The sequence below is a fragment of the Prinia subflava genome, chromosome 14, assembly GCF_021018805.1.
Source record: "Prinia subflava isolate CZ2003 ecotype Zambia chromosome 14, Cam_Psub_1.2, whole genome shotgun sequence".
NCBI classification, from domain to species: Eukaryota; Metazoa; Chordata; class Aves; order Passeriformes; family Cisticolidae; genus Prinia; species Prinia subflava.
Genome location: NC_086260.1, coordinates 19,168,925 through 19,192,844, shown reverse-complemented (window position 1 = coordinate 19,192,844; position 23,920 = coordinate 19,168,925). Strand labels below are relative to the sequence as shown.

Sequence of the window (23,920 nt, the reverse complement as noted above, 5' to 3'; positions counted from 1 at the left end):
CAAAAATATCTCAGAGGCAAGGCAGTGGGCAAACAGTAGAATGTAAGATGAAGCACCACAGAATGAGCAACCCAGCAGTGCAAAGTAGACTTAACCATCATTAAGGAAACATAACTTACAAAGAATTGAACAGAAAGAGGGAAGAAAAGTCAAGAAGCAAAATTAAAACATCCAATAAAATGTTAGAAAAGCAGGAGAAATTCTTTTAAAAGCAGCCAATGTTGACAAGGAGACAGCCAGGCCACACAAGATATGGGAAGAAAGTGTCAGACAGTACTGATATAGTATGGAAGAAGCAAATTAATTGCCTCAGAGTTCGGAACAAAAGATACAAAATTGTGATCAGGAATTTTATAGTATTTTTTAATGAGAACATATGCTTAAAAAAAAGAAGAAAAAATAAAGAAGCAAGTTAATTTAATAATTTCAATGAAACTCTAAAAGCAAGAGTTACAATAGTTTCTGCTTCAAAAAGTCTGTCAAGACACTGATAATTCCTTTGGTGCACATTTTCACTTGGAATTGCCTAAAATAATTAACTAAACTCTATTGCTGCAGCTTCCCAGCCACGCAGGCCTCCTCCTTAGCCATGAAAAACTGCAAGCCATTTGTTGGAGTGTTTATTTGAAATATTGCATTATAGTCATCGGGAGAGAAATGAGGTAATAAATGCATTTCTCCCACTTCATTGTGTCCTCCAGTGGAGAAAGAGGTACTGGGGAAAAGTTCAAAATTGCCACCTGCAGCCAGGAACAGAATGCAGGACACTGCCTGTGTCCTAAGGAGATGCAGATCTGGCTAAAAGAGGTGAACAATATTTGGTTGTTTTTAGAGTAAAATTCACCTCTTTCCTTTCTGCTCACATCCATCAACATTCACGTGTAACAAAGCTGTTTCAACATGCAAAAAGAAGACAGAAAAAAAATCTACTGAAGACCCCAGACTATTTTAAACCCAAGGCATCTCTCTATTATTTTTTGTTAATTTTTTTTTTTTATACTTTGGGGTTGTGTTGACGTAGTTCTGAGGGAGTTTTGTTTCACTTTTATCATGCCACAGTCTAAGTTTCTCCCAAACATTGCTTTGGGTTTGCACAAGGCAGCCTGGCCAGTGCTACCTGCATGGTTCACTCTTTGAGCTCAGAAACCAAGGTAATAGATGAGGAGATGAAAAAGCCATAAGCATGCAGCATTTTTTCAAATAAAACATCATTTTTAAAATAAGGATATAGCAGCACTCAAAGAACTGTGTGTCACAAGCTCAAACTATCTGATCTTTCAGAAACACAGGACTCTTTTAATAACTTTTTCAGTTCAACTCTTCGAGTCGTTTACAGGATCTCAGCAATGAGTGTCAGACAAGAGAGCTCCCAAACCCTCTCCAGCAGTGATTGTTGGGGTAAAGAACTTGAGAAATAGGACAAAAGCCTTTGTCTGTTTCCTCAGTAAATGATTTCAGCTTATGGCAATCAGTGTTTTATGGGCTTCCTGATTTAAAAGCTGAACTTTATATATAATTAGTGTATTAATTAGCCAGCTATGGACTCATCTTTTATGAATATATCTGATTCCTTATTGAACTTCAGTCAAAAATAAAGATCAAGAGGTTAAGGATTTAATTACTAGATCATGAGCATGGAGTTACCTAAAAGCAAAAGGAAAATAACTATTTCCATTTCTATAACAATTCATAGTTACATTGAAATGAAAATTACTTAACACATAAACCAAGGCAAAATTTCTATTTTTATATGTCAAAAATATTTTCATTAAGTGAATTTCATTTTCTTAAGTCCATCTCAAAAATAACACGATAGTAATATTTTTCAAGTGTAAAAAAGTGGAACTCTATAAATATCCATAGATGTAACACAATTAAAATAAGCACAAAATTAATGACTCAAGAATTACTGATTTACTGGCACATTTACAAAGTGCTAAATTACCATCTCACTACAAGTTATGGGAAATGAGTGATAAAAGTATGACTTTACTGACAAAACCCAGTTTTTCAATATAATGGAAAATTAGAAGCTGATCTTTTTTAATAATAGATGTTATTCTAGACTGCTCAGTTTTCTTAAAAAATGAGAAAGTCCCCACTTTGTGCTAGCCCCAAGAGGGATCAAGACCAGAAACTCCACTGATGAAAGAAACCAAGGTATAGACCAGCAAATAAGGATGTTTACCAGGGTTCTCCCACAATCTGTGCCAAAGCTTTACCAGTTACAGTGGTTTTAAACAATCTCTTATTATCACACCCAAGAATTAAAGAATTAACCTGAGATGTCCCTGCATTTTTTTCTGATGTATAGAAAGTTGCCCTGCATTCTTTAAGGGAGGCTGTAGTGTATAGTCCATGTTATGATACACCTGGCAAGGGTGATGTGAAGCTACCTGGAATCTCTAAATGTTCCTCAACTCTTTTTCTGCACACAGAATTTGCTGTGCCTTTTGCTGCAGCATACCTTGCTTCTCCAGTTCCAGCTTCTTTTTAAAACAAAGACTCACAGGTACAGAGCAGTGCTTTCCTTTTTCTTCCATTACTATTGCTCTTAAATGATCCATTGAAAATACAGAGCACAAGATTTTTCTGCACTGTAGCATTTCTGTAGTGCTTTGTGCCACAATGATTGCTGTAATTTAAACTTTATATTAAAAAAACCAGACTAATCAATAAAATTTCAATTTATAGTATTCATTTGGAACTGTTTACTTCTTACATGAAACACCTTTTTGGTTACGATTTACCCAAACAATTTGTCCTCCTGGAGCACTTGCACAGCAGCAGAAGCAATCATCCAAGATATGCTGTGCTAGCTTAAATGACAGAGAAATGTATTTGGGCCAAGAATACATGGCTTTGTATCTATTTATATAGAGGTAAAAGAAATTAAAAAGTGATTACTATAATTTATTGTTTGTTCCCTTCACGGCAAACAATTTTAAAACATATACCAAAGGTAATGTGGCATAATTACATAACGTTTAAATCAAGATGCTCCTGAAATAAATGACTACACTTTTTCTTACCGTGGCCCCAGCACCAAATGACACAGTGATTAGGATAACGTGAGCTACACAATATTCTTCCTTCCAAACATAAAATAACACAAAATGAAAGTTCCCACTTTTGCTCCCCCCACCCAGCAATTTTTAACTGTGTCTCCTCAAAACAGGAAAGCACACTCCAGCCCAGGTGTCAGGCTCTGCACCTGCTCTCCCCCAAGTGTGCTGCAGCTCTTGCCAGAGCTGTGGGCCTCAGCTGTTCCTGCCACAAATCCTAAATCTGCAACAGAAATGTATTAGGATGCTTTTGGCTGTGTACATGGAAAGCTTTGCCTAGATATTTTCATGAAACCTCACATTCACAGTCCATCTTTGGAAGTAATTTGAAATCCATTAACATTTTAATTTTAATCACCATTTGCTCAATTAGTTAAACTGATCAACAGCAAGACTACTATTTTAGTAAGAGCCTTTCCACCACTCCCACCAGCCCTAAAGCTTGTTGGTCTTCAGTGTCACAGACTGCAGTACCACAGAATTTGTGCACTGTGAGACTCAGGATGAGTCCTTTCGTCCAGCAAAATCTCAAATCTATCAATATGTGCCATGTGTGAGCTACCTTGCCTTACTACCTAGGAAAATGAAATTTTAAGTCTTGTTTATATTTTACTGAAGCTATAGAGATTCAGGTTACTGATTTGAAACATTTTTGCTCAGACACCCACAGTCTGAGCTACGAGCTCAGCCTTCTGCAGCTACCATACATGAGGAACTGATCACCTACAGAGAAGGGAGGAGATTCTCACCCTCTAGTACAGCATGCTACAGCAAAGGACATTTAGCCCAGTGACACACAAAATACGAGATCTGAAGTGGTATGTAAGTAATTAGGCAATTTTCCTACACAGCTGTAGAGTCACCAGAGTTTTAAAAAATCATCCAAATGGGGAGATGGTTCAATACAGTTCTAAGTCATCACCACCACGCCCATGAGAAAATAAAAAAAAGTAGTGTCCATAATATGATCCAACTCATTCCTGTCTCTCATTTCTTTCCTGGGCCTTACTCTTAAAAGCATTTTTTATGTCATGCAATGAACAAGATCCTAATTAATCTAAGGGAAAGAAAGCCTCTCTTAGCTTTTTGTTTTGGGGTTTCTGCACTGAGTATTTCTTAGGTCTTAAAATTCTCCAACTATTCTGCACAGCTTTGCCACAGCTCAGTGGAGCAAAAGTCAAGGAAAAAGGAGAGGTGAGCAAGCACCTGTACAAGCCAGAAGGGAGATTTCTTTTTAAAGGCCATTGCCAATTTGCAAGCATGTTAAAGTACAGGCCAGGACAATCCAGCAGTCTAACGTTAGCAAACAAAACTTGAGCCTTTTTCTCGGTATTCATCAAAAGGAAGGTTAGTTTTGAACATTTGAAATTACAGCATTAAATCTGATGCTTTATTGCAGTTGTATTTCAGATAGCTGTTAAAATACAGTTCAAAACAATCATTAACTCACACAAAATAAGCCCTGGCTTTTCCAGGGAAGGGAGAAAAAAAAAGGGGGGAAGCAGCTTATCTCTTTGTTGGTCTGCTTTTGTCTCCCAAAACAGTTTCACGTTCCACCAGCACTGATAATCCTGACGTTCTGATTTAATTCCAGCAGAAATTGTGAGCACCTGAAGTTCCGTGCTGCTGGGAAGAGCCTCTTTACCCCCACCCTTGTCAGCAGCTCCTGGAACGATCAGAGAGCCCATGAGCTTAAAAAGCACTGCAGAGTCTGTGCAGTTCTCCAGTCTTGAAGAAACTGTTCAGCTGGGAGAAAGAGCATGGTGGGTTTGTTGTATAAAGCTATAAAGTATAATTCTATTTAAATTAGAAGATAAAAGAAACTGTAGTGTCCAGAGAAAGTAAAAAGAGGAAGAATAACTTGAAACAGTAGGTGTTAAAAACCCAAAATGTGAGAGAGCAAGGAAAAGCACTGACCACTGATGGGCATGCTGGCAATACATAATCAGAGACAAAAAATCAACTAAGCTGGAAGTATTTAAGATTAATCAGGCTTCTTCCTACCTAATTACACTAGAGTCAAACTCAAGAAAGGTGGGAGTGAAGAGGATAAATGGGTATTTGCCCTCTGTTATCTCCTCGTGCAATGGGCTCCAGTGGCAGGTCAGGCTCAGCCAACACACCTGACCTAGCACAGAGCTCCATCACAGAGCAGCGGGAAGAGTTAATGCTCATAAAAAACATGAATGAATTCTCTCTACACCTCTTTACATTGAAACGCTTCTGAGCACTTCAAAATGAAGACTCACACAGAGATTACAGTCTCTCTCCTCCACAAAATATTGATAAATGACCATTCAGTAAACCCCTCCAAGAGGTTGTGTGAGGAGTTACCCCTCCTCACTACTGCTCCTGGTGCTCCCTCGCTCCACAGATGGAGCAGAGGAGTTGGCATCATCCAGGGAATGGAAAAAGGAGGCAGCAGCTTCAAAACCTGCTCTGCACAGAGGCAGGCTAAGCAACCTCTAAAGAAGGATATCTTTTTTATTATCTAAGCATTAAAGCAAACTAACACAAGGTTTCAGAAAACAGGCTAATGTTACATGAACAGCAAGTTATAGTGCATCTTCTCAGGAGAATATTTATAATCAATTAAAAATAGGTATCAACCCTCTAAAACTGGTATGACACCAAACATCTATCATCTCTCTGACATTAAAATACCAGTATTTATTTTTATAATTCCGACAAATAGATTCAATGATACAGATTTAAAATAGGAGATCAGAATCCTAATTGAAAATTGAGATGAGAGTTCTGCAAGTGAAATTAAGTTTTAATTAAAACATTACTATTTGAAGTGACTAGTTCAAATCCCACACTGAACAGGATGTTGGACAATATGCCTAATTTTGTTAAAATAATTAATGTAAAGCACTAAAATATGCTAATACCCTAAAACACTGATAAGAAAGGAGGATAAATGAGACTAATTTATCCTACTTCATTCTTCCAAAACGACTTCACTGGGTTTTTTCCTGCTGTCTGAAAAACTATTTTATGTTGATTGAAAAGACTGAATGTTCTGTACTGTTGCAGTGAAGTCTAAACAGGAACTAATCTGTGAAGGGGCTGGATTTCCTCGCTGTATTTTCACATAAATGCTATATAGTTGAATGCACTATCTTTAAATACTTTTTCCTTCTTTTCTTGGCACCAGAGGTAAGACCATCATAATTGTCTCCAGCAGCAAATGCTTTGAAGTTTTCTCTAAGAGTCTTAATTTTCCTCCTTTTTATCTTATGAGTACTTTTTCTTTTTTCTAAATTTGCACTTCAAGAAATTCACTAAATTTCCTAAGACTGACTAGACCATGGACTTTTTTTTTTCTTTTAGCATACAAACATGCCAGGGTTTTAAAGACAGACAAAATCCAAGATGGTTCAAGTTGCTTTACTTTTTGTAGATATTTATTTCACACTGTACCCAGACAGTGAAAGCTCCATGTTTGCAGAGCTGTAGCAGAGTGTGTTACGGCAGTGATGAGCAGGGAGCAGGAATTCCTTGGTACTGCACATCCTGTACATGACTCCCTGGAAATCCTGGCAAACACATATCCTCTGAAACATCTCCCTGAAGTTTTCACTGGTTTTCTTTTCATTCTCTCCCACTGAGCTTTCCCATGTTTCACCTCTTCCCCCCTACCAGGACCCATTTTGACAACTCAGCTAATCTGGGGTTTAGGACATATGGGAGTTAAATATTTAATCAATGCACTTGGGCTCCCTGCTATGATTCAGAGAGGTCTACAGACAGAAAAACGAGCTTCCATTAAAGCTGTCTATTCCATATTTATTCCACTACACACATAGAGTGGGTATGAGGTGAACTGATTGAACCTATTTCATTCATTCCTCCTGATCACCAGTAAATGCACCTGAGGACAGTCTGAGCTCTGACACAGCAGCCATGGGATGGCAATGAAGGTTAAGGGGAAAAGAAGCCCACCCATACTCCAATTAAAAGAGATATTTTCCCCCCTTTCAGAACTCATACCAGTATCTGCTTATAAATACACAGATTTCCTGGCAAACTCAAAGAATTAAAAAGCAAATCAGCAGTGTGGGATTTAGTTGATTTGCACTAGAATATCCCTCATTTGTTGAATATCCTAAATTCTACACATTTACCAAAAGCCATCTTCAAGCCCAATAGAAATAAAGAAGAAATGTATTTACTGTGCCTTTAAATATTGTCCAAATTATGACTATCAAGCATTATGTTATTGAATACTCCACTGTCAGTGGATTGCTATCCATCTTCTCATTTTCCAATGTATTCTAATTTTCAAAAAACTAAAAATAAATCTCTTCATGCTTTCAAGAACATGAATTTATTACTGACAACTGAAGGAGACCAGTAAAACTATGAGCGAGTTTACATGACACCAAAATTAAATAGCAACAATTACAGTTAAAATACTAAATGTGAATACAAAAATATTGCTGAAAACCTTTAATTTGTTAAATTTGTTAGCAGTAATTAACACAACCATAGCCATCTCTGCTTTATTCATTATGTCTTTATTCTGTCAGTTAAAACTATTTATAGTGATACTGGGTTGATCCACCATAATTTCCTTCCACCCACAACCACCTATAATTTTTCCCTCAGTAATTTTATAAACTTAATGCTGAGGTTCTTTTTTTTTTTTTTTCATTTCCATCTGCAGATTTAAAGAACACCCTTTCTTACTATATTTATTAAAAAAAAGTCAGGGGTCAATACAGCCCCCATTGAGCTGCAGCTGTTAAGAATGCACATTTATATTCATTTTTCTTCTAATTCTACAGATGCAAATTAGATCAATGAAGGAACTTAGTTTATTCTATCTTTGAAATAGTGAGCCTAGAAAAGTAATATGTTTTGACATTAAAGATCTATTTCTATTACATTATATGAATATAAAATATGAATGATTGTTTGCTTCTCTTCTCAAGAATGAGATAATTCCTGATCTAGCCTTGATCAAAGTGATAGAAAATCAGAATGAAAATACAATGCAATAAAATAAATACATAGTGGGTATTGAAGCCAGTGCACATTTAAAACAGTCTCAAAAAAAAAGAAACAAAAAACCAAACAGTTCAAATTTCACGTGAAACATTTCTCACTTTTGCCTCAAATAAGAATGAACTCACCACTAAGTTACACACTAAAAATGAGTTAAATTCCAAGTACACTCAAGGAAAGATTAAACTACTTGGAGGTGCTTTATAAATAAAAGCTGCAATTATTGACTACAGTATTCAGTATGAATTTTTTACTGAGCTTTCATACACTCCATGGAAGCATTTTTAGTGCTGTGAATAAAGGAGCATTCTTTAGCAACTCTCACTCTCAGCTTTGAATTACTTGCCACGATCTTTGTGCTCATCAAACCAAATTCATTTTGCACTCATTAACACATCACTTTAAATAAAATTTGATTTATTGACCAGGACACCAATTTACCAGTATTTTCTTGGAAATAACTGAACATGGTACATGTTGTTTAATACTTTCCTTATATATCTATACATACACGTGCAGAAAAACAGTAGCAAATTGCATCTGTTGATACTGCACGTATAAACCCCAAAATGCACATCTAAAGATCTGTACCCACACAAATATATAAATGCATACTAAAATGTGCACACCACATATGCCAATGACTAAGCACAAACATCTCAAACACCTAAAATACTTTAACTGTGCATAAACAGTGTCATCCTAATAGTATCAGAAGAAAGCTTAAAGACTAGTGTAAAAATCATCAATGGAAAAAAAATCCATTTCTCTTCATTGCAAATGTTTGTTAAATGTAAATGCTGATATTCTACTCCTTGGAAGAACATTTGTCTGCATGTGGAATTTCATGATAAAAAGCTTTAGAGTCCCAGGTTTCTCTAGATAAACCCTGCTGGTTTACTGATGCATGAATGCACTGAAATTGAATTACTGTACAACAGCAATTACTTTTCACAGTACAGTTATAATGAGAATCAGCTTCACAATGAACACCAGGTAGCTATAGTAGGAAAAGTTAATAAAAAGAAGCCTCTTATTTGCATTTTCCTCTGCAGCAAGTGTAGTTGCCTTAAAGAAATACCATCCTTAACACTTCATTTGCCATCTTAGCAGTGAATCAACAATAATTTTTATAGTAACTCTTTATTAGTAAGGAAATATTAATGAAAATCAAAATTTTAGTACAAAGCTAAAGTTATAATAATAGCTTTTTGAATATTCCCTAATAACATGGTTATCTTTCATTTTGCTATCTTTTTCTCCTCCCTCTAGGCTTCCATTTTTTTCCCAAAATCCCAGTATCTAGGAAAAATAAAAGCATCAAATGAACAATTTTAACTCCACTTCTTTTTCACTATTAAGTTTGTTGCCATTGTCATTTGTTACTGAGCATTATGTCACAGTGCTTCATTCCCATTCAGCTTCAAATTAGTAAAGTCACTGAAGTATCATAAAACTTTCTAAAAATTATATTAAAAAAAAATCACTGATAACTTTAAGACTGGTCAAGCAACCCTCCTATGAGTGAAATATCTAAAAGTCCAGGAAAAGCAGCAATACCTCAAGTGACAGCAGACTAAACAAGAGTCTCAAAGGGATTATTTGTGTTTGGCTGTAAAATTGAAACAACTACTGAACAGTGCAGGACGTATTTCTGTGTCTGTCGCTTATGGGCAGTAAGACTTTTCCCATCTCAAGCATCATAATATTAAAAATAAATGGATACATTTACCTTTGTCACAGATGCAAACAGAACACCAGCAGCACTGAATCCAAACCACAGCTCAGGGATTTTAACTTAATTCATGTCACAAATACTTCAAAATAAAACACAAAGTTGCCTGCCTAAAATTCAGTCAGGTAGAGCAGCATTAGGAAGGAAATGGTTAACAGGAATATCCTGAACTGACATAAACCCAAGGTAAACAGTGAACACTGAGAAGAAGGAATGGGGGGAAAATGTTGCTTGCAAGGTTTTCCATCAGTAAGTAGCTGACAAAAGGTTATATAATTGGTTTAGTACTTTCAGTTTTCCATTTATCTTATGTATCTGACAGAACAAAAATAGGACAATCTGTGATAGGATAATTGCATACTGAAGGGTAATTCAAACAGGGAATGAATATGATAAAAATCACACTGAACCAACTAATCACTATGAAAAGCGATGAGACAGAAAGATAAGAATGCATCCAGAATATTATGGGGGAGGGGGGGAGGGAAAAGAGTTCACATGTGATCAGTAGCTTCAGATAAGTTCATATGTTTGAAAGCATCAAGCAGAACCACAAAAAAAAAAAAAAAAAAAACCACCAAGTGAGGCCTATCCAAGCCATCCTAATTTTATATATCCAGGTCATTCTTCTTGGCCTTTCTACAAATCACATACTTTATGTACTATGAATTTCTGAACATTTTCAGTGTTAGATCTGCTAGAACCTGAAAATATGTTTAACCCAAAATGCTTTTGGATAAAGCATTTTAATCAACCATGGATTTTGATGTCTACTTGAAGCTAATTCACACAGTGGTGTAAGGTAACAATTTGGGCTAATATTGGAACACATTTTCTGAATCCTTGGATTTGCAATATCCCAACCATGTCCCCAATATTTCTAAGGCTGAGGGATATTTTGTAAGGTATTCTTCATTTAATACTTCCTCCAACATCACCACCAATATACCTGACATATTATTCTGAAGTCTACGTTTCATTGCTCTTGTACAAATTTTCATCAAAAGCTTATGTCAAAATTCAAGTATTTTAGAGACAAGATGATCCAGGATCCCGATGGAACAGAGCCCTTAATTGTACAGGAGTTTTCTATTTCCCATCTCACCTCCCCAGGATATGAGGGGACAATTAGTTGTGATGAATCAAGGATGAAACTTGTGCAAAACCTGCATTGTACCAAAGGATTTTGTACTTCTCAGGATGCAAATTACTAAGCACTACTTACTACCAGAACAGGACAGATCACTTGTTCCATCTCTAGCACTGAGAAGAACCAATTTCTATCATTATGCAAAAATCAAAAACTTAATTGGAAAGTTCATTAAGAGATGAACTTTTAAAAGAGATTAAATGATCTCTCATAAAGAGATCATTTCTTAAAAGAAGTGACCCTGTCCAAACCACGCTTTTAGATTCTTTTCCAGAGATGGAAACTTTCCAAAGAAGGCTCTGGATTTCAGTCACTTTTTCCGGCACTAAAATCCATTCACTCAAGATTACACGCATGGTTTAACTTCACAGAATTTGGGCTTGTTTTTACTCAGAGCATGGTGGTCTATATTGATCCTGTATTTTTTGCCTCAGATAAAAACACCATCTGTATGACGAGACCAAACCTGTTCTAAACATTTGTTTTGAAGCTCTAATTGAGACACAAACTGCTCTTCCCCACCAGCACTCCTCACTGATGGAATTCTATTCCCTCACCAGCCAAGTGTGCAGCTCGCTGGTCACTTCTCGCTCTAAACAAATGCTGCTCCAAGAATGCTTTGTTCACATTATGATCCCAGGGGAGCAGTTTTCTCTGCCAAGAAACAAGGAAGAGAGTCCTCCCCCTTCCCCAAGTCAATATTCTTCAGACTTCTGGAAGCTGTTGCACACATATTAAAGTGTAGTTTTTCCTCTGAAAAACACACTGTAAAAATAGCATTGCGGGGTTCCATGTTTATTGTCTTTCTCTGCTTCCCTGCCAAGTGTGCTCAGTTTTACAAGCTGAAATGTTTTACTTCACTGCCAGCCCTAAAAATTCAGCCTCTTAAACGTAGCCAAATTCTTTTCTCCCTTTGCACCATAACAAACAGTACAAGCCTGAAGGCGAAATTGTATCCTTGGTCACACAATAAGAATCCCTGTCCTCGGGTGATACCTCCAGCTCTACAGAGGAGACATGAGGGTCTTCAACTCCATTGAGCAGATAAATCTGGCTGAAATAGAGCAACTGATGGCAAACAGCATCATCATAATGTCCTGTGAGTTTGCTGACGGGGTGATGCCACAGGAGCTATTGTTCCAGGCAGTCACTTCAATTTCTAGCAAAGAATAATGCAAAAGGAAAACTCCAACAGGAAGATTTGTTACTCTTTAGAATACGTGTGACAAACAACTCATACTTAATATAATAAAACATAAAATTCTGAACTTCTTGGTTTTATAGTAAGTCTAATAGACACCAAAGCTATTACAAAAGGAGAATCAGAATGGAGATAGAAAAAAACAAAAACAAAAAAAAGAAAAGAGCACAAAAACTTACAGACATACAGAAAGATGTCTAGTTATTCAATGATCATTAACAAGTTGCCTGAAGAGTGATGTAGTTCTTGCCACAATTAAAATGTTTACCATTTGAAGTGTTTGCATCTTTTTCTGAACTAAAGGACAGTTATTGAACTCAGACATTTCCCATGACACTATTTTTATAATAGTGAGCACAGAAATGAAGTCTGCTTTGGTTGGATATTTTAAATCTAACATTTAAACCACGTGCAGATAGGTTTTACTGCACACAAGTGATATGTTACAAACTCATACTGGAAATTGGTAGTCCCAATCTCATCGCACACTCTTACATTTATCTGTTGGCGGTATAAATAATTTAAATCTATTCTCTTGAACAATGATCCTAAAATACTTCTGAATGCTTTAGCATTTCTCCTTCAGCACCTTCAATTGCTAGTACAGCTTTCAGAGCAGAGCCTAAACTATATATTTAGTTTTACATCATAGAAGGAAATAGCAGATTGATCAGGTGCTTACCCGTACAGCTTCAGACTTCTTATGAAACATTTCTTCCATATTCTTTGCTAACTTTTTCACAAGCTGAAGGCCATCAATTTCTTCTATTGCAACATCCTTCTCATATTCTTTGTATTTCTGGAAAAATAAAAGAAAAATAGGGAAAAGTTACTCACAGGGAACAAGCTGAAATTTTGACAACTAATTGTTCGTTTTATATTACACTTTGCTGACATTCTTCATTTATTTGATCTTTATTTGCGTGACAGCAGGCTGCTTTGTGCCAAGATGCTGTCATGGGGAGAGAACAACTGGATTAGAACCAGAAGTCCATTTAAAAAATAATAAAATATTTATCTCATGCACTGTAGGAAAATGATAACTCCCCTTCACAATGTTTAAATTACTCTTCCCCACAACTAAACAAGAGCCAAAAAAAGGAGCAAAAAATCCTTGTATCTCCTCCAAAAATCATGTAAAAACAGTGATACGATTGGCAATCCCTGTGCCTTGGCAAACTAGAATCCTCCTCCTCCTCCTCAGCTGAACTTCCTGTAGATGCCTATATCACAAGCTTTACACAATGCCTACATTATGAGTACTTACACTACAAGCTTATCTAGACATGCTTTTTATGCAAAGAAAAGCCTAAACAAAGCACATGAACATGAGCCTTCATCCAAACACAAGCATCAAAGCACCCTTTATCCACTATGATGAGCATTACCTCGTTTCACAACGTGAATAACTCTCAGAATGCCTAAGCACTAAAAATATATTCAAAACAATTTTTATCCTCTATTTTCTGCATATCAATACCTTTTTTTTCCTGATCAAGGAAGCTTTACAAGAAAGCTTTGTAAAAATTAGTTATTAAAAAGAATTTAATGCTGAAAACATTCTTCTTCCCCATGTTATCCCACTGCAGCCTGTACTCTAAGAACTGTTGGCTTCCACTCTGGCTATTGTTTGCTTGTCTCTCTCTAGGGCATGCACAGTTGTGTTGAACTAATCACTGCCCATCACCAAACCCTTCAGCTGCTCACAAACCTGCCCCTCCATGCCACAGGGAGGGAGAAGGAAGCCATACCTGCCTCCTGCCAATCAGCCCTGGGGGCCAGAAATATCTCCCAAACCTCTACAGCAGACTCTTGGGACAACCCACAGTATGTGAGTGAATAAAATGAAATGGTATAATTAAAAAAAAAAGTGTCATTAAAATTTGCCTGCAGAATGATGATTATAGAACTCCAGAGAGACAAGGGAGAATAAAGTGATGAAAAACAGTGGTTCAAAGCACCTGGATGAATATTAGAATGTTCAAAACAGTGAATTAGTCAGGACTAGTTATGTCCTGGCTGGTGATGCAAGAAAGGACTTTTTTGTTAAGACAGTGTCTACACATGTTGTACCCATTTCCCCCAACAAAACTAATTTTCAAGGTAGACTGACACTTTGTATTTCCTTTAAATTTTGCACTTCTTTGTAAAAACTTGTGTGAATGTTTTGATAATGAAACAATATATTTAATAAAACATAATTTGCAAATTATTTCAGAACAAAGTTAAAAATACAAAGTTGTCAGTAAATATTTAGGGCAATTTTTATATATATGTAATTTCAGCGATAATTTCATTTTTCCACATTATTACTTGTCATGGATATCCAGTCTGAGACCTAAATAGCAATCTGGCAACCTAAGAAACCTCAAAGAAACCCCTTGCATTTTGCTCTCTCGAGCAGGCAGGGAGATCTGGGGGTTTTCCCCTCTTTGATTTGCACTTAGATAGCATCAACAGAGTTCTCATTTCAATTCTTGAAGTCCATTTATGTCATTACTGGAGATAAAAGTGATTTTTCTAAAATAAAAAAAACCATACACTTTTATTTTTTATTCACTGGAGAAGATATAAGAACACAGTAGACAAGAGACAAGATAAATGCTATTGTAACAAATACCGTGATAAAATGCAGTAAATGATCAGTAAATTGAAAACACTGCCAGTTCATTAATGATGCCAATGTCTGTCCACATCCCACAGGATTTGAAGCTTTGGAGAATTTAAAACAAATCAAGTACAAATTTGAATCACTTATTTCCAGCTGCACAGATCATGTTCAACATTTCACCTTCTGATAAAAATGTTTCCTTTAGACGTGACCTTTGGGTTTTTAGAAAGTATTCTAAAATGCATCGCTTGAAGAGACAGCCTTCAGGTCATCAGATTTATTGATTTAAGCGTTGCCATCGAGTGAAGAAAGCCAGGCAATTATTCACTGCTTTTGCCTGAAAACTGAATGGTACTGTTGAAATCCACAACATTTTCTAGGCACACAGAATCCTAACACATGGTCTATTAGGCTCTTGTGAAAGCATATGAAAAAGCCACACTTCTCAATGTTGAGTAACTTGTACTTTTGAAAACTAAAAATAACTTGCACTCAAAATAGATGTGAATGATTTCTTAACTTGTAATTTATGATCTTATAATTATGCCAGTTCATAGTAAATAAACAATTTTTTTCATAATTCAAATGCCAAAGTTCCAACACAAAAGAGTAAATTGAAAGAAACAGAAGATATTATTTCAGATCTCTTTGAAAAGACCCACATCTTGCACAGTGCAAATGCACTCAGTTGCTGGAAACCTCCAAGAACATTTGCAACAAAACAAGAGCTTACTTGGTCTGCAAGACCCTGGCAACCAAGAGGTTTATGTAATATGTATTTCATATATGGAATTCCACAGCCATAAAAAAGCACTTCTATCATTTTTTCAGCCATCATTGGAAGATTCCAAAACAGGAGAATTATGTGGTTGGAAAAAACTTCCAGCTGTTTTTGCTCTCCTCGTACCTGGAGGGGAGAGGTGCCAGCCTGACCTGGGTGTGTCTGTGCCCCTGCTCTCAGTGCTCACTGCAGGATGCTGGGGATTTAGATTTCATCTGTAGAAAACCTGATTTTATAACTATCAAGGCAAGAAACCTGAATCACACAGGATAGTGAAAAAACTCAAAACCACAATAAAACCACAACAAAGGCCATCATTAATACAGCCTTCTCTTCCTATCACTGCAGAGGCTGTCTGACCTCCAGGCCTCATCCTTTCCCCACCAATAAATTTTCACCTCTTAAATTTGGGTTTAGTTTCAGTAAATAAAAACAGCAAAGACATAGTCCCTTTGAAATAAATTGGAATTTGTTTTCAAATGAAATTATTTTATTTTGATGTCATCTTGGGAAGCAGCATGGCACTATCATTCCAGTTAAGCAAAATGAGTGGTGAAATAAACAAGCTTTTGGGCCAGGCTTGCCTTTATACTCCAGACTTGCAAACTGCCTTGTTGTACTGCTACTGTGAAGTACAACACAAGCAATGCCTTAAACTGCCATTTCCCTTCCATGTAAAAATAATGAAGCTGATGATAAAGTTGTTATTTTGTTTTATTAAAAAAAAAAATCAAACCTTGGGGTTTTCAATATTCCCTAATTTTACTTCATTAAGAGATACTGATAATTCTCACCATTTGTAACATAGACAATAATGTGTATTGTTAGTAAAAGGAGAGATAAGAGCTCTAACTTTGCTATAAACAATTTACTTGCTTTAAAAGGAGTATAAAATATTAGTCATAGTTGGTAATTTCTTCTGATAATTGAATTTCCAATTGTCTAGAAATGAAGCGGATACATCTTCTGATTTGCTGCATTATTAAAAAAAATACTTGAAATGCTGATTCTGACTACTTGCAAAAATCAGCATTTGGTAAGGAATTCTCTAGAGAGACAAGAACATTTATCATTTGAGAAAGCCCACAAAAAATACATTATTTCTTCAGTATCTGTTTTGCCAGATCATTTCACATAAGCACTGGGGAAAGACAGACACTATTTCACTGTCAGAACCCTTAATGCTTTTATGTTTTTCACTGGTTTAGGTGTGGCGTTTTTTTCCTGTTAAATGATCATCTAGAAATAACAAACCAAAAAGCAATCTGTACAAAACTCAGATCAGAAGTGTTTAATGCAGTCTGACGATTTGGCACTGAAAGAACAACACAAACACACACAAACCAAAAAGTGCTAACAAAGAATTACCAAAGAACCCCCCAAACAAACAAAACCAAAACAAAGCCAAACCACACCAAAACCCACAGCATTTGAGTGACCAAGGCAGGAAAAGAAGTCCTCTCTTAAAGCAAGACTGTTGGCTACAGCTCGAATTTTTTTGTCCTTGTTTTTATTCTAAAGAGAAACACAGTCTTCATGTTCCTATTTTTACCTACGTCTATCAAGTCTTATCAAAATCAAGATATTCATCTTTGCACTGTATACAAAAATATTTCAAGTTACTTACACGTGTGTACACTGTCCTAGTCTCAGTCTTTCAAAAGGGCTCTGGTTGCTTTGTACATCTGCAGAACACTACACTCATTTATGATGAAAATTCTTCCCACTCCCCAGGATTTTCAGAGCCAGTAAATACCACTACCACCCTGATTAAAGAAAGGAATTCAACAGGAATCTTGTAATAATACTTCAGAAGTCATCTCTCTGTGCTGTGTATTTGGAACTGTTATTTGCCTCTGAGGTGCATTCGTAGCTCTGTTGCACACACTCCACAAATGTTGCTGGTTGAGAGATTTTGTCACAGGCACGTTAAAACTATATGTGCATATATACATTTTATGTTTTATAATGAAAAAGCAGAACCAGCATGCAAATGGCAGATCAAATATCCAATCTATCCATTGTTTCCATGAAAAAATTAAATGTGTGTTTACTCCATGCCATTTTCAAAAAACCACTTTCAGATGTTCAAGCCTCAACATTGCAAATGTAAAGTGAGATTTCAGAAACATACACTTTTGATTAAATCACCAACTTTTGATTTCAATTAATATCTCTGGCCCAGTAGAAAGGCTGTGCTATGCAGTGGTTGAACTGTTTAGACTTGCTTCACTCCCTCTGCCATGCAAGTCATAACAGCGACTCCCTTCAGAGAGGCAGTGCTGGACTGAAGAGCCACACGAGTTAATAAACTTACTAGAATTATTTTGATTCTATATTTGAGATGCCCCAACAATCAGATGTAATTAATGAGACTGAAAGTCTGCAAAAAGCTCGCAGCTGACACAATTTGCAGCTCTTAAAGCAGTTTCTTGAGTTGCAGAGTCAAAAGTTACGCCACAGGTCTGACCATATTCTTTACCCCTAAATGCATTAATTTATCACTCAAGTTGACTTTCCTAACTGAAGTTGCCTTGAATTTTTATGTCAAATTCTTTTAAATTGTAGGGACCAGAAGGCTGGTATTAAACTACTTTTCTATGCATAAAGAAATTATTTTTTCTTTCAATAATCTATTCTTCATTACAATCTAACATTAAGTCCCTTCACTTTTCTTTGCTCCTCTTAAATTGCATAACAATTTTTTAATTTTTTTTAGCACAACTGCACAAAATTTTTAAAAATGTCATTTACTCAGGGTGTTTTAATAACACCTCTTCCTCTCTGCACTTTACATAGGTTTCGGTTTTGTGAGCTTTTTGAATTATAGAACCCAAAACCTGCCATATACATGGAGCAAACTCAAAATGGTTCATTAGTTGCTGCCTTACCTCATTAACAGTTCTGTTAAAATTAAAGAAACTATGCACAGAGCAGGGACTATAGCAAAACACAGCTTTGGGCTTTTGAATCAAAACAAATATAAATTACTCTTCATCTGGAAAGTCTATCACAGCATTTTAGAAGACAATATCCATGTTCAAATTGGTGGGACAAAACTGGTGACAGTTCAAGCCTTATGTGGCATGAGCTCTTGCAGTGCTCTACCATACAGCACACATCCCTTCTGCGTGTGGGACATGGTAGAGCAATTCCCAGTAGAAGATTTAAAACTACCCAGCACAGCCTCTGAACGCCTCATTAGAGCTGAGGGGTCACTGACCATGTATGCACTGCTGGAATAAACCCGACTGGAAGCCTTCTCCAGCATCACATGTGCATGTGAGTGGGCGTCTAAGCTTTTGCACTGAGCAGAAGGGTACTCAGATGGCACAGGCACAGCAGAGATAGCAAATACAGATGGTGCACTCCTCTGACAGACTCATCTGTGAATCGCTTACTCGTACAAGATTTGTATTCTCCCCTTATCACACTGACCCCATGGTGGGGTGGTTTTGTTAGAGTGCCACTGTTATGCTGCTATCTGGTCTCCTGACTCTGGAATGTATTCATTCAGTGGAGCAACTTTAACAAACATCTATGGTATTTTTATTTTGCTGTTGAACAAAATTATTTTAGTTCAGAGTGGGTATAAAGTTTTTCATCCACAGAGTTTCAAAGACTGTATAAAGCATGTATCTATCACAATCTTCATGTAGAAGAGGATACTGGGCTATCTTTAAATTCAGTGATGTGCCCAATGTCACACAACAGTTCAGAACGACAAAGCGAGCAAGTTCTCTTGGTTTTTCTTGCAATGCCCTGCTCAATAAACCACAGTCAACTTTGTTAACTTCCTCTTGATCTGCATGGCAAGGTGAATCACAACAGCACGCTTCTCCTCACCTTGACACAGAGAACTCCTTAGTAATTGAGGATTTGTGTTACACCACATTACACACTCCTATTAACCTTTCCTGAACCTCTTTGTGTTGATGAAATCCATCAGCAACGCCTAGTGTGATGGCACACTCATTTTCTGCAGAGAAATTCTCACTCAATTCATCAAACAATTCCTAGGAGCTCTGGATTAGCCTGTCACATTTGACTCTTGCACATACTGCTGTCTGAGGAACTCCTGTTGCCTCAAAGTCCAGTTTGGTTACTTCACAAAAGTAACACTTTAAAAACAAAGTATTTTTTGCATACTACTTTACTGTGATTAGCTACTCAGTGCTGTACCTGGTACATTATCACTAAAGATCAGCTATCCTGGGAAATTTGTTATCATCAGCAGACTTGACAAGGATAGTTATTGCTTTCCTTGCAAAATAATTTACACATTGAAATCACTGCAAGGGCACTATACCCCCAGCATATTTAATCTTTACAAAGATATCTACTTCTGACCTATTTTTACCTTATGGCTATGTGTAAATGCTACAAAACCAAATCCATTAAAGCATTAAGCTTAATGATCATCAAAACCAAACAACCCGGCTCCTGATTTAGCAACATTCCTCTGCCCCATCTATGAAATGCCACACAAGGTGTCTCCTTGAACCTTTCACAACTAGATATGTTTATATCTATCTCTGTATAAACATATATACCATCTATATAACCAAGAATACCCTGTAAACAACATTAATTAGAAGAGTCTTCAATACAAGTATGGTTAAAACAGCTGAGCTAGTAGGAGAAGATAGAAGCTATTCTACCACAGAGTACTTGTCCTCACAAATACAATTTTAGAAAAGCAATCACCTTGCTGATGCATTATAATATCTAGTAAATAAAAAGATAAGGAAACACACTCCAGGAGGTTCAAATGCTTGCTTTCTGAGATTAATTCAGTATTTATTTTTTACTCGAAGTATCTAATGAAAAAAAAAAAATCACCACAAATTGATGATCAAAATAACTAATTTGGCAATCTAATTCTAAGCAAACAGAAATTGGAAATGCATTCCCATGTTTCTCTTTAACAAAGTTGCTTTGGTCAGTGCTAACCAGAGTAACAAATGTTTGGGAAGGTTTGCCTGGCTGCTGCCTCCAGAGCCCCATGGCAGAGGCCAAGGACATGTAGAACTCCTTTTACAGGAGGGTTACCTCACCAGCTTTCTTGAATCTGAATTTAATCATAATTGAAAATAGCTGAAAAAGCAAACTATTGTCTTGCAAATTATTTCAGACATCTGAAACTTCTCCACAGGCCAGCAAGGATGTTCCAAGAGCCAGTTAACAAAGGCTATTAAAAGAGGCTTTGGAAATATATTTCACAGAAGCTGTCTATACAATTACCCACACCTTTGCTTCTATTTTAGAAAAGAACATAAAGCCCTCATTTAAACTGAAAAAGAACCTTCTGGAGACTCCTTTTTCCATAAGGCTGTTCTTGATACTCTTGAGAACTCACTACAGTATTTCATGTGAACTGCTTTACATGAGGAACAAAACACCTATTGGTATAAATTGCAGAATTAAACATAATCCAGAGGACAAGTCCATCCAAGGCAAAGCCTTCACTATATTCTCAGGAGGGAGAGTATATTAAAAGTATATTAAAAGCATGTACAACTAATCTGTTCCTCACAAAACACTGAAACAATCTGAGTATGCAAAGGTTTCATCCTGGACACACATTCTAAGCCACTGAAGATTCAGAAGTAGGGAACCTGACAACTCATTACCATCACCAATTCTCAGCAGGGGTGAGATACTACAACATTTTCTTTTGTACACAGAGCTGCATTAGTCTTCTCCAAAAGCCTCTACGGTTGCTGGAAACAAGAACAGCCAAAAGAGACAGCTTACTTTGTAAGGTCACAGGATACAACCACAAACTAATTTTTTCAACCAGACATTGTGGTAATGGGTTTTTTTCTCTTTAGACTCCTCGTATCGCTGAATGTCTCTTTCTCTTCTTATTGTTCCCCCTCAACCTATGCCTGCCTTACACCTGGCTCATATATTGGGTATTTCTATAGACTTTTATTAGATAAAACTTATTTTCCATCAAAGAAAAATTACACAATTGTCTTTGCACCATTCATGCCTGCCCCTAAACGAGCAATAAAATAAAATGAGCAGCCAAGAAAACTTGAAATAAAGCAGAATGTATGCAGAGAAAAAGAAAAAAAGAAGTGTGTTCCAAGACAAATCTTTGCTTGGCCATATCCATGTCTTTTGAAGGTCCAAAAGCACTGCTTTTAAGAATCACTAATGGGTTTTGTTCCTCAGAAAAAGAAAGACAATCTCCTTAGGACACGAATTGTGTTTTGCAATGTTCTCTATCACAAACATTTGTCTGCTTGGACACCTCTAAACCATTGTGTGGTACCTTCAACATTAGCTCTTAAATGAGCTTTATATTTCATTGTTTGTCACTGTGAAGGACATGGCATTGATCCCTGTTGCTCTGGCTCATCATTGCACTTTTCTGTACGCACCTCATAAAAGTATTTATATTGATTTAGGGTTTCAGACAGGTGTCAGAACACTACAGATCAAAGGGGACTTGTAATAACAAGAAAAAGCGTAACATCTGAATACCTGAATTTGGGCCCAAATTTAGGCTCCCAATTCTTTGTCTCACCACTGAACATTAAAAATTATTATGTTTTCAAAAACCTGAACTCCCCTCACATCAAAGCCAGCAACATCAGTCTATTCTCAGCATCTCTGCAAATCAGAACACCTGCATCTGGTCTGAGTGCAGATGTCTTGAGAAGAATTCAGGAAGTTACCCATTAAAAAAAAAAAAAAAAAAAGAAAAAGGTTTGGAAACCTAACTATAGCATTTGGCACTGCCTGGAAGTGTGAAAACATATTTGTGGTTTTGCCACACAAGCTAAAGCTTTTCACTTCCATATGTGATTCCCAGTCCCTTATAAAACTTCATAAGAAAGAGAACAGGATACCCAGCCTTGCTGTATCCTTATGGAGAGCAGCATATCCACCATGACCTCCTTCAAAGCTTCATAAAACAAACTGGTGAACAGACAAGGACAAACAAAGGGTTAAAGTTCAACTGCCAAACCACACTTATTCCACTATTTAATAACTGCCTTTGAAAGGCTGTAATTTAAGATAAACTAATGCCTTGTACAGCAGAACTTGTGCAGATCCTTTTATCTTTGGACCATTTAGCTATGAGAGCCTTAGACTGGCATCTGGCATGCTGGCTCTCAATATGCTTTTCCCCCAACAGAATTTTTGCTCTGTCACACTTTTAAAAATGACAACTGAAACCTCATTAAGGAAAGGTCCTGTGCATCAAAATCCCAGCCAGAGTTGTGTTTGTAGCTCTCTCTTTGGTTTGTTTGCTTGGGGTTTCTTTTTATGTTTTTTGTTTAGGTTTTGGTTTGGTTGGTTGGTTGGGTTTTTTAATGATATTTGGATTAATAATCCAGACAATAGTAACCTCTGTACCATATTGTATCCACACGTAGGTATTCCCAGACATCACAGTGAAGAGTAAATGAGCCCTGAACAATTTCAAGTGTTGCAGAGAGGACTAAAGCACAGCAGCCCCAGTCTCTGCCCTTATTCCCCCCAAAACTGAAAACTCAAAACATTTTTATTAACTGTTCATAGCTGCCGCATATCACCTTCATCAAAACCTAGCATCAAATATGAACCAGATTCAGACCCTCTACTCAGAAATTTGTATAGTCTCACACTTGTATTAAAAACCTGTCTTTTTTTTTTGCTCTATCAAAAATCCCACAAAACTAAACAACAAATAAGTTGGCTACAAAGTTAGAGTAGATTCATTTCTGTGTACCCACATGTCAGTATCTGATCAGATTGGAAGCATTTCAACAAATCGTCAGTTAAGAGCTGTTTTTGAAAACTTAAAAGAAATTTGCCCAAATTAAAGCTGAACCAAACCTATTTCATATCAAAATGCAGGGCACATTCTTTTTTCTATCACTTAGAGTTTTCTATGTTCAGTTAGCTGTAAAATACATCCAAAAACAAGGAGATGCTTATTCAGCTTTTTTCTGATTCTCAAAGGGAGCAGAAAGAGTTTCTTGTAAGTTGGGAATTCATTACATTACCAACAGAGTTCACCTCACAAAATATGCATATTACCTATAGCACCACCACAGGTCATTACCCTAGTGTACAGAAATCATCTAACTCCAGAGTCTGTAGCAGACTGCACAAACTTATCAGAAAAAGTCCAAAGCTTTGGTACTAGAAAGGACCCAACAACAGCTTTGTTTTGCTTGGTCAATAAACCACTATTAATGATAATGTATCTATGAATTAAAGATGCATCAATCTGAATAGCAAAGAATAGAAGCCATGAATAACAGCCAAATCAATACTATGAAGTTGTAAAGAACACAGTGTGCTCTCCTTCAGGCTAATGGTAATTAATTTACTTTCACTGCCTTCACACATGAGAGGAAG

At 36.6% G+C, this 23,920-nt stretch overlaps 1 protein-coding gene across 1 annotated transcript in view; it reads right to left on the bottom strand.

The window, feature by feature from the left end:
• The window catches only part of CACNA2D3 (calcium voltage-gated channel auxiliary subunit alpha2delta 3), a 406,564-nt gene that overhangs the window by 306,682 nt on the left and 75,962 nt on the right, over positions 1-23,920 (bottom strand). Inside the window, exon 3 of the mRNA XM_063411460.1 lies at positions 12,847-12,963. Coding sequence (XP_063267530.1) covers positions 12,847-12,963 — 117 coding nt within the window. The remainder of the gene's footprint in view (positions 1-12,846; positions 12,964-23,920) is intronic.